This window comes from Aplysia californica, unplaced genomic scaffold (genome assembly GCF_000002075.1).
Source record: "Aplysia californica isolate F4 #8 unplaced genomic scaffold, AplCal3.0 scaffold00003, whole genome shotgun sequence".
Taxonomy (NCBI): Eukaryota; Metazoa; Mollusca; class Gastropoda; order Aplysiida; family Aplysiidae; genus Aplysia; species Aplysia californica.
The window spans coordinates 4,087,579-4,099,879 of record NW_004797273.1 but is presented as its reverse complement, the minus strand read 5'-3'; the positions used below and the strand labels follow the sequence as shown (position 1 = coordinate 4,099,879).

At 38.3% G+C, this 12,301-nt stretch overlaps 1 protein-coding gene across 1 annotated transcript in view; it reads left to right on the top strand.

Annotated features, from left to right (window-relative positions):
* The window catches only part of LOC101857527 (transmembrane protein 87A), a gene marked incomplete at its 5' end in the record, with an annotated part of 26,549 nt that extends 23,435 nt beyond the window's left edge, over positions 1 to 3,114 (top strand). Inside the window, 3 exon segments of the mRNA XM_013079355.1 lie at positions 1,501 to 1,580; positions 1,895 to 1,947; positions 2,828 to 3,114. Of these exon segments, the coding sequence (XP_012934809.1) occupies positions 1,501 to 1,580; positions 1,895 to 1,947; positions 2,828 to 2,897 (203 nt within the window).
* Positions 3,115 to 12,301: the final 9,187 nt, after the last annotated feature.

Below are 12,301 nucleotides of genomic sequence, written 5' to 3'. Positions count from 1 at the left end.
AGCCCCATCCCCTCTTCCTTGCGTGCATTCTCCCACCCCGCCCACCCCACCCACCCCCACAACATGGCCCAGCCCGATAAGATTAGGTACCAGAAACTAAATTTTCAAAGTAGTTGTACGCCAAATTTATCAGTTCCATTTGAAAGGCCTATATCCACTGAGCATTTTGGTACCATTTTTTAACTATTTTTTAAGAAAATGGTAGTTGTTTAAAATATGATCAAATTTGTTAAAGTCAGTCACTGGCTGCAACACCATGTTTGACAGACAATAAAAGAGTACCAAGAGCACTAAACATCTCCACATTAACAGAGTACAATCACTATAACAAATATATTGAGCCTAATTTTTTTCAAGACTGAGATCATTACAAATCAGTACTTTATCGCCTCAAACACGATGATCTGTCGTTATTTCAACAAAAACACCGAGCGTTGACCCGCCGGCGCCGCACCGGGCCCCACGGCAAGCGAGTCAGCTCTATACTGTAGTGTACCCCGCGTGCGGGGTCACATGCTTTCTGAGTCTCGCGGAAGGATTGATAAAAAATAATTTCAAACTGATTACTTTATTCTAATAGAAAATAAGCTGATCTTTTATTAAATATATTTTTTAAGCCGGTATTTGACATATTATGGGTAAAAAGTGAGCTTTAAACATTTTGAAAGTATTTTTAAAAGCTTTCTATTTAGACGCCAAAGGCAAAACACATACCACGGTAAAGCCCGTTTAAAGCTCTACAGTTCTCCGCCAATGAAAAGATGGTATTTAATCATTCCTCGTTCCGCGAAGCATTTGAATGCACCCGTGTCAATTTTTCAACCGGCCGACCACGCATTCCGACCGCGAGGGGCTTCGCTTTCGTCGGCGATTTTCCAGCTCCTACTAATCGGACATAAAAACAACTTACACCTTTGTAACGAGGAAAAGCTGAACTTTTACAAGGTGTATGGCACTTGGTGTTTTATAGCGAAAGAGCAAAGAAACAGCGATCGGAATTACCCCGATTTCACCGATACCACGCGGTCGGAAGGCCGCGAGTGCCCGCGGGGCCATGTTTACGCTACCTAATAAGATTCTATAAAAAGAAACACTGCAGTTCGTGATTTAGACCACAGTCGGCGGCCATATTTGCTCCTCACCTCGACGTGCTGCTCGTGGCGCCGCAAAGACAGAGAGGAGGCTCCATTAGTTCTAAGCTCCTTCGTGGCCTCTCTATAACGACATTTTTTCTGGTCCAAACGATGTCGTTATAGAGAGGCAACACTGTATATAATTTTTTGTCACTGTTGGATACCAGTTTGAAAAATATAGAATTACTTAAGATAAAGGCCCGGGTTGTCCATGACTACACAAACCTGGGTTTGAACCAGATACTTTTGCTGAAGAGGCAAGCACCTGACCAGCAGGCTAACGACCCCCTTACTTATATGACCTTATTGTGTTGCAAGTGCCGCAAAACTCGTATCAAAACAATTTGACACTTACTGCTTTCCACAGAGGGCATGAAGATGCGCACCACTAAGACTCAGCAGAGGAATGGCTCTCCACGCGGATTTGAGGACACAGAGAGAAAGATGGTTTGTACTTTGACAGAAATCTGACGAGATTGTTCTATTTGTTTGTTTTTTAAATCTGTTTCAATTTATCCTTCAAATGTGATTATTTAGCTTGTAAAAGGGACATTTAAAACAATATGAGGACATAGTTTCTGAAACTCAAGCTATGAGAATTTCTGACTTTTCATGGTCTAGGGCTTTGCAGTCACTCGTGCCAATGCCAGGAAAGTTACTGGCCTTTAAATGTTATCATTTGTAATGTTATGGGTACATTTTTTGCTTTGAGTGTAGACTTCTGTGTTGTCTCATGCATTGCTTCACTTGTTTGTTTTCAGGAGGATGACCTTAAGTGGGTTGAAGAAAATATTCCATCTTCACTGGCTGACAAGTAAGTGAACTTTCTGAAGAATAGCTAGTTAGCTTCTGTTAAACGCAAAACGATATTTTGTCGGTTATGATCTTTGTGGAGATACAAAAATGAAAAGCTGATAGCTATGTGCCTCACATTTCATGCTTAGCGTTCTCAGGTCTGTTTATCAGATCCATGCCGACCTTGAAATTTCCTGCTATTTCCGGGGTGCCTTTATAGTCGAAGCAGACCTTGTGCTGTTGAAGCTAGAGAGGTGAGCAGAGTAAGTCTGATTCCCTGTAAGGATTTCTCTGTTGACACCCACCCCTTGGCGCTCATATGACCTAATGCAGTTGCGAGTGCCGTAAAACCCTCTACTATAAAAAAAAAGAAAGAAATAGGAGTCTTCTTTTTGGAGTGAGAACCGCAACATGATTGATAGTAAAGAACATCAGATACTAACAGAAAGATTAATATGTGACATGGGCATGGTCCATCTCTTGGTTTCCTTTATTTTACTATTGTTAGTGCCTTGATTTGCTTTCTGTCAATACTCTTGTGTACAGCAACAGTTTCCTTATGGTGGGAAATAATAATGCTCAAAGTGAATTATGTCAAAAACGAAAAATGGATGTCGTTGTGTACTGTGTTTTGTGTGGGACCCGCATGTGTTTCTTCCAGTAACCATATCTGACAAGACTAATTATGTCACTTGATCACATCCGTCCTTTGCTTTGACTTGACGAAAAAAGTAACCAACATAATGCAGCAACCATGTGTGCACATACCCAGGAGTAAACCTAGAACTGTGGCCTGAAAGTCAAGCACTTTTCCTCTAGGGTACTGCCTTCCCCTGCCCCTTTATATGGAATGATTTAAATCTTTTTGATTTCCCAATCTTTGTTGTTGTTTTTTTCAGACTTCTTCCTGCCTTGGACTCTGATGAAGAAATCATGAACCAAAAGTTTGAAGTCTCAAAGATGGACTAAATAAATACTCAGACAACAGGACCCTTTATATTAATATCATGACGTGTTCTGCTATCTGCATTTGGTAGGAAATCCTCAAATTGAGGAAGAATTATTTGCTTCTACTTTGTTTTCCCTTTCCTGTTTGTGTTTATTTTCAAATGTCTGCCACCATGGTATGAAAACTTTTGATCTAAATCCAATGTGATAAATCTGATTTTTTCTTTCTTTTGTGATGGGTGGGTTTTTTCTTGTATCACTTGTGCATAGGTCTGAGACTGATGGAATGTTGGAAAAGATTTCCACAATTTTATCAGATACAAAGGATATGTCTTGCTGTGGAATTTATGAACAAATTCCAGACCTGGGTGCCTGAAGCAAGCGTCCTGTATATACATATTTAAAGCTGTCATTTATTCACAACGTCATGTCCCTTATCTGAAAGCAGTCATTTCATTGCCCTTTATTACAATGTATGTGGACTTTTCAAGTCCTTGATCAGAGTTAATTGTATGTATTTGGAAAGCTGGTCTTGCTTTATAACTTCAGCAAAAATGCTCTCATGAGACAAAAATGTCAAACTCCTCATTAGTATTTTTAATCTGGTCAAGCTTGTAATGTTGTGAGTTCATTTGATATAAAATTGATTATTTCGGGGAATAATTTGGTAATGCTTGAAAGGTAGAAAAAAAATTCCTCTTTTTGTTACACTTTTCTTGTCAGAATAGTAATCAGAAAATCGGTTGGTCAGTTTCTGACTTCGTGCAGAAAGAGTATCATACTGCTACCGACTGTTTTGTGGGAATATTGCAGAGGTTTGAGGATATGAGTATGTAAATGAATGTTACCAGTAATAAATGTGATTCCCTCATTTGTTTGTCTGAGTTGTAATATATATCTATGGACTCTCTGGCGTGATGTAGGTTCCTGTAAACATGCTGCCCAGCTCAAACAGCTAGAGGCTTTTGTTGAGTTTTTCCTCTTTCTGAAAACTCACTCTTGTGTTTGGTGTGCAAGTGAGCCTTGGTCAAACTATTTGTCTGACTCAATAATTTGCTGAAAGAACTGAAAGCATCATGCACTTTTTCAAGCTGTCCTGTGGGCTGTTAAAATTGAAGCTTAGACTTAAACAAACTTTACAATAATGATTAAGCCTTTGGACACATTGTCATAGAGTGAGTTTGGAGATATGCCTTATGTCACAAATGTGCACAATACTTGCTTATTGCCACATGCTGAAATTTTTTGCGCCTTTGACATGTTACTGTACTCAAAGATAAGAAATATTTCATTTTTTTTCTTATTGTAGCCTTCCCATCTGGTTACTAAACGTAGGTGCTTGCTTGGACCAGTTTCTGACTTTATGGTCTTCAATACCGGTGCATCAACAAAGGCAAAGAATCAACTTTTAGTTCTGTTCACCCTGAAATGTTGGGGAGGCACTAGTGAGAACCTTTGGTTTTTCCTCCCTCCATAAATGGTGCCCTTTTTTAATTTGTAAAGAAGAGATTGTTTAAAAAGTTTCAATACATGCTCAAAAGATTCATGCAAATGTTGCTTGATACACATTAAGTATGTACTTTTTTGCTGAATTGATCATGTGGAGAAATTCACTGTTCTGAAATTTTCTTTAACTTTAAACTTAGAGGTGATGCTTTTCAAGAAAGTGACCATTGCTTATATTCATGGTATCTGCAAACTAGTAGTGTGCACTAGTATCATCTTGGCGTGATGATAGAGTCAGTGTCTGGAGGCTCCTGCTCTGAATGAAGTTCACTTTATTTAAATTGACATGTTCTTTTTTTTATTGTGCATGTGATTACCAAGGAAACTGAGAATATTAAAAGTGGTACCCCACTAAAGTTACTTGTCATGAAAAGTCAAACATTCCTGTTAAAAGAAAATAACAAGTTTAACATTTCTTTACAGGGAAGTGTTATTTTGTATGGTTTAGAATCCCTGTTGTAAATGTGAGGTGCATGCAGTTCAGGTAAAATGTAGTAATATGCTTCTCTGTGGTAAATGTTGTATGTTGTGGTTCCAGTTGAACTGTTTCTTGTGTTTTTAGAATGTACAGATGTTGTTTACCAATTTCCACCCTCCCCTGCCACAGACCAATATTCATGGGACTTTCCAGAAAGCATGGTGATGTATTCTTGTGCTAAAGTGACAAATAGACTCTTGTGACAGGGACGATGTCTGTAATGGGCGAGAATTAATTTACTTTTTTTATTATGCCGTTCTCATCACTTTTTGTGGCAAGAAGAGAATTGGAACTGAGACATCTGCAGTAGTTCTTAGAACCAGGCAAGACATTTTTTTTTATTCATCTGGTTCATTAGATTCAGAAGGGGGGGGGGGGGGGGGGGGGGGGAGAAAATTGAGTTTGAAGTATGCCTTTTTTTGTAAATGTTTATGAATTCCATGTCCTCATTCTTAACGTGCTTGTACAAAGAGAGGAGAGTTGCTGGAGCAATAGAAAGTAGGGCCTACAGTTTTTGTCTGAATAATGTGGACAGTTGTGCGATTGTGTGACTCTTTTAGCATTTACATAGAAGGCTGGACCACACTTGAACTGCTGTCCTTGATAATCCGCATCACCTGTCTGTCACTTTCTAGACTTTGTGAAGGTTCCACCAATATATTTGATTACCCGAGTGTGACTGACTCTTTTAGGCTTGAAGCAGGAACTGAGTTTTTCAATATTTTTCTAGGTGGCAGCAAGTTAAGTATCCTGAAACACAATTTAGTTTTATGAAGCATCCATTTCCTATGACTGTGAAGATTTTACGTCCAACCATACTGGCTCGCACTTTCTCATGTAGGCCTACTACAGCTGAAGCCGACTCTTCATGATGTAATCGCCCCATTTCCACAGAATTGCTGCTCTGTAAAAGTAATAACACTGTTTTGATTCTAAGTGCCAATTTTCTCCGATGGCTGAGCATTTTAGTATAGTAAAATCAGATCAAGTACCGTATATGCAGTTTACTCGACTAAAAAATTAATAAAATCTGTGCCACTTAAAATTCTTAATGTTGCAAGAAATAAGCTACCTGAAAATCTCATCTTAAAGGCTTCCCAATATAAACACATTGGTCTTCTTCTGTAGAAGAAAGCCCAGTTTGTCTTTGTAAAGATCATGCTCTATAAATGCATTGTCATCAGTAAAGTAACATGCTAGGGAGACGGCTAGCATTTCAGTAGTTCAGTCTCTTCTGCTTCCTCCGATTATGTTATGTCAGTACTGCTTTGGTTTCTTTGTTTTTAGGCTTTTTTGTGTGCAGAATTTAGTGCTGTGGGTTGGTCCTGTTGTCCTTTCAGAATTTAGTGCTGTGGGTTGGTCCTGTAGTCCTATGCTTTAATGGTCATGGGAAAAGCTTGTGCCATTTAATTACTTTTGATTTGGACAAATATAATCTTTTCTTTTTTAATATCATGTATGTAAATCTTAACAATACAAACTATAATGAAGCTGTACACTAATTTTGTATTTCTAACAAAGGAAATGACACTTGCACTTGCTAGTAATAAAAGTGACAGAGCAATCGTCAACAATTTCTTTCGAATTCGAATGAGAGTTACCTTTACTACTGTGGCTAAGTGAGTGGTCATATAATTTGTTTGTAATGGAGGCTTGAGTTATGAGGTGTCAGTAGACTGTGGACTGTGAATGTAACTTGTGAGCAGTTTGCTGGTGTGCTGGGTCTGAGAGGATGCTAATGGCAAAACTGCCGGGGGATTCAGTGGTCTTTGGTTCAGTGGTCTTTTGTGTCTCGTTTTTTTCTTCTTCGTATTCTTGTACTCACTTTGTTTATATGAATACATGAATTTGTTCCTTTCAGACTTTGTGGGTTGGATGAGCATATTATATATATCTCTCTAATATGCTAAGATTGATGGACATATAAGGTGGGAGACAAAATTATTGGTTATTACTTCTTTGCATATATCCGTATTATTAGTTTTTCAACTCATTGTTTTGCAATAAAATTTCAGTTGCTACCAATATAAAAGAAATGTTCATGGAACATTTTTCAGTTGCCAATACGGTTTGAAAATGAAGCATCTATCCATATCTATTGCTATTTGAAAGATTATTTGACTGGGTGAATTATTGATTTTCTTAATTAGTGTTTTGTATTTTTGCATGAATGGTTCAAGTTTCCGTGGTGCGTTATGTGCGATTTAAGACTTATTCCCAATTGTATACTGATTTAAAATATTTTTCATATATGGCATTTGGTGGCAAACTTCTATCTCTCACATGTGTATTCCCATTTTGCTTTATATTTTCATGATGCATTCATAATTAATGCCAATCAAAGACAATACATTTATTTTTGCACCAAATACTAATAGATTAGATATTTTAAAATGTAATAAAACATTCGGGAAGACACTACAAAGGTACAAAAAACAAGAGAAAAAAATGCAAGTAAGTTGATACATGAAGTTGCACTATGCCAGACCCTTGCTTGGGTGCATGATTTGTCTTGAATCCAAACTTTCTGGCTGCCCAAAGTTCCACAAAACTATGTCGGAATTTCTTTCAAAAACGAACCTTCCGTAGTACGGTACAAATAACCCCTTGTTTCAGCCCTTATTGAGAACAATATTTTCCTGCTAGCAGTGCACAGAATACAACCTTTGTAATGGATAATTCATGTTCTATTTCTTTTTTGTGTGTTTATTTTGTACCCACAAGAGGAGGAATATTGGGTGTGTATGGAGTTTTGTTTTTCTTTTGTTTTAAAAAAATTAAACATGTATTTTTAGAATTTTTGTGATGGTTCATAAAGAATGTTTTTTCCACTTCCTGTTCTTCTTACTCAATAAAAAAGTGATATTCATGTGAACACCAGATAATAACGACACATATTATTTAACTTTCAGGTCAGGAAAGTCTGTAGGGACACTCAATGTGATGGGTATCTGTGGTGTTGTTATCATGTTTAATCTCTTCAACTGTAAGATGTCGAGTTGGGTTGCCACATGTAGCTCTTTTATTGTCTTTGTAGTAGACTGTGTCCTTGGCATATATCCGGGTACCCGACAGTAATAGACAGAACAGAAATCGTCTACCACCAAAACTGTAAATTGCATTGATGAAAAAAGTAAAGTTGTTCCCTCATCAGTTCCGGACATTGGGGATTGCCTTGTTGGTGACACAACTTCCTGGGTCTTTGGCATTTTGTGGTAGTGTGGCCGCCTTTACTTTCCCAATTCGAAGTCGGGTAACCATTACCGCTGGGTTGGCAGGAGGGGGCGAAAAAAAATCTGTGTCTGAACCAAGGCTCAAACCTGGACTTTTCGCTTCGCAGATGAGTGCACTAACCACTCCACAACCGCACCCGCGCATTGATGTAATGGTTGAATATTTAGTTTTACAACAACTGAGCCACAGTGTTAGAACTCATGTAGTCTTGGGATCTCGTTTGATTTGGCAATGGACTACAGTTGTTGGTTGTTGTTTTTTCAGAAGGGGGGTGGTTCAAGTCCTCTGGTTTTCAAGTTTAAAACTACACATGATGTACATGAGAGAATACATAGTGAAATACAAGAATGAAAAGTGTAGTGGGAATTCTACATCAGTATTGAAATGCTTTCGTTTTATCAAATTATGTTCAGATATTTAGTGTAGTACAAATTATTCTTATTATGAAAAAAAAATGTATACATGATATATATATTGGTTAATAGTAATTAATTACCTGTCAATAATTGTGGAAGATATCAAATTCTATGAACATGTATCAGTAATTTACTAGTATGTGTGTATTATATTATATGAAGAAGTGAGGCATATCCGTCTTCCTGTTGGTATGGTCTTTCACTGGTGTGTTTGTATTGTTTGGGCTGAGGACCATGTCTGAACAGAGAGTTAGCATTGCTGTTCACAATCTATAATTTATGTATCTGATCCTGACCTGTCGTAGTGAGCATTAATTAATAAAGCCTTTCCATTTGTCCAGACACAGCCCATAGAAATCGCTAGTTTGGTGCTTCATTTCTTGTGGTTCTTCTTATTGTCCGTTCATTTTCTTGTGCCCAGGAGTTTACCTGTATATTTCAGTTTTATCGTATCAACTAAATTTACTGAGAATGCAGATACAGACTTACTTGAACTACTATTGGCTTTCAGGAATATTTGTTTTGTCCCAAGGAAAAACAAATCTTGTTACTGATAACGGTTCAGGCAAAATTTTATTTCAGATTGTATTCGAAAAAGCAGGACAATTCTACAGACATTTTGAAAGAAGTGCGAGAAACTGTGGGTACGAGAAAGTGAACCGACCATTGTCTTAGTTTTAGTTTAAGCATGCTTTTGAGGCACAGTCACTAAGATTATTGTTGTCTCTGATCATGTACTCCTGATACTGTGAGACGTCTTTTATACAGTGGAACTCTGATTCAACGAGAACTCGGATTTAACTAGGTTAGATAGATTCCCCATTTTTTTTCTTCTTTAAAGTCATAAAAAATAACGCGGATTCAACGAGCACTTAAATCAGCGAGCTCGGATTCAACAATGTCGCTTCCGACTTCCAGGGTGAAAAGTCCCCGCAGATGTGGCTTCGCTCATTTTTTCCCCAGAACGAACTTTGTCTATTCCCGGAAACCATCCATTGCACCTGCTTCGTGAACCATTATTCACTTGGCCGATTGCATGCGACCAATCAGCGGCCTTTTTTCATACCAACACATGCGTTGTTGGCACGCGCACGTGTCTACTCTGGCGTGTGTCAGGGTCGGATGGGCGGCCTGCACATGTGTGGCTGTGTGTGCATGTCGGGGAGGGGGGGCACTAGCGGTCCGGGCGTTGAACGTCGCAGATGCAAACTCGTCAGTCTTTTTTTTTACTGGCAGCTGATTATATGACAATGATAAGCTGGTCTTGACGTAGATCTACGTAATGAATTGTGCGCTGGTCTATGGAATAAAAAGTTGCCGTATGCTAGGCTCTACACAGCAACACAACCTTTTGGTAAACAATCGAGATGACACAGGCGTGTACATTTAGAACAAATCGGTCTTTTCTTTTTTTACACAGCTCATAATGTGCAGGCTTTTCAGGCACTACTTGTGACTTCTCTTTACACATTACTTGCTCTGTGCTTGTAATTAATTTACACAAAACCTCGTGTTTGCTATAACGAACACTCGGATTCAACAAGATTTTATTTCAGGCCTGGCAACCTCGTTGAATCCGAGTTCCACTGTAATTGGTTTGTGTCCAGAGATCGAATAAGTAAAAGCATTATTGTATTTTTTTCTGTGCAAGCTTATCCCTCAGAACGAGTAACGGCCATAGACAAAAAAGTAGGTTAACACTTGATTCAATGCCACTAACTAACATAGATCTAGTGCATTGCAAAATCATAGGCAGGCTGATGGGTCCATCCATATATAAATATTTATTGTCTAATTTTAAAAGTCGGCCACAAGAGGGTTACTGGGAAGAGTTATATTTGAAATCATGTGTGTCACAACGCAGTGGGATCAGGCGCTCGTCAATTTTTAGGCGCATGGAGCTATTGGTATTATCTTAAAGATTGTTCATTTGCCTTGCTTTCGATGAAATAAAATATCCATTTATCTTGAACAGCAGTCAAGATACTTGAGATTGAAGGAGGTGGGGTTGCCTGGTTTCAGAAGTAAAATTAGCGAGAAAATGGTCCTTGGAAACTGCAAATTTACATTTTTTTTGTGCCTTTAATCTACGTTTATATCCATAAAAATCCATACATGAAAATGTTTTTGAATGGACATACAAGGTATTGAGCCAAAAAACAAAAATTCCAAATTGATAGAAAAATGCCGATTTCTTGGATTTCATTATTTTGACAAGCGCCTGATTTCACCATGATGCCTCACATATGACGTTTTCATAAATATTGCATACATATAAAAGCTTTATTCTTGGCTGGTTTCAGTCCTGCACTCCCTCTTGTCAGATGCTATCTTCACCCTTTTGTTTGCTTGTAATTAATAACTGGCATAACCAGTGAATCAACAACTTGAGGGGGGTTAAAAAGTTATGCTGCATGCTGGTTGTTTTTTTATGTTGATCAGTGTGTTATATTTCCATCACACTGCATGATTGTGTCCTGACAGCCCGCGTGACTCTTTGTTCTGAGTGAGATTTGCGATGAGAGGGATTGTGATTGTTCTTGTGGCTGCTTGCTGTTGATTCTGGTTTCGCGATATATGCTGTAAGTGATTTTAAATGTTCCTACTTGTAATTATTCGTTGAATTAAAGTTTAACTTTCAACTCGTATTTTGTTCTGTTTTATACCATGTAGTGTTGGATTGTAATTAAGTCTTTGAAGAAAATAAAGAACAAAGACGCTCGAGGTCAAAGCAAAGTGCAGAAGATAGGCTGCCTGGAGAGGGGAGCCGCACTACCTCCTATGGGGAAGATAAGACATAGAACATGAACAAAAGTTACATTTGGTCACTTTTAAGGACAAGTGGGCTATCCCGAAAAATGCTGTTTTCAGAAAATTGAAGGTAAAGTTTTTGTCCTTTGTTCAGTTTCATTAAAAAAAGAGGAGGAGAGTTTTCTCTATACCAAGCAAATATACATCGGTACCAATGAAACCAAACTTCTTCTATAGGTAGGGCAATGCCCATTTTTTGTGTTGGTCAAGATTTCTGGAAATCCCCGAAATCTATAGGCCTATTTGCCCCCTTGTCCTTAAAAGCAACCATTTGTGGATCGAATGTTCAGTCCACTACTTCTGAGACCAAGTTTGGGTATGCAGTAAAATTGTAAGGAAAAGGAGAAGACCTAGAGCAGAGCACATTGTTTCTAATGAGAAGGCATGTTTGTTATAATAATAATAGTAATAAATAGCATTTGTATAGCGCATATCCCCGCTCAACAGCAGGCTCTATGCGCTTTACACTATATTATTACCCCAGCAGACCATAGAACACTCAGAAACATTCTCAGCTTCCCGGGAAGCATACAGTGCAAGCAGCTGAATAAGCGCTCAAACACTAACAAACTGACAAGATCTTTCGCTGTCTATAGCCAGGTACCCATTCCCACCTGGGTGATGTCAGGAAAATTCGTGTAAAGTGCCTTTCCCAAGGATACAATGTCGGGCCCCTGATGGGATTCGACCCCACGACCTTACGATTGCGAGTCAGAGAGCCTAACCACTGTTATGAGAAAATTAAGTGTTTGCTTTGTTTTGTTTGAGTAGAGAAAAGCACATATGTACACATTGATGGTCATTAAGTGCTGGAAAACAAGTAAGTCTGACAGACAGAAACTACAGGAGAAAAATAAAGAAGTAGGATCTATCAGTGGCGCCCTCCAACCATCTGCTAAATTTTTGCATTGTAACAGTAACAGCATCACACCATCCTTAGTTTTAGTAAGAGTTTTACAGTAATTGCAAAACAATAAGGT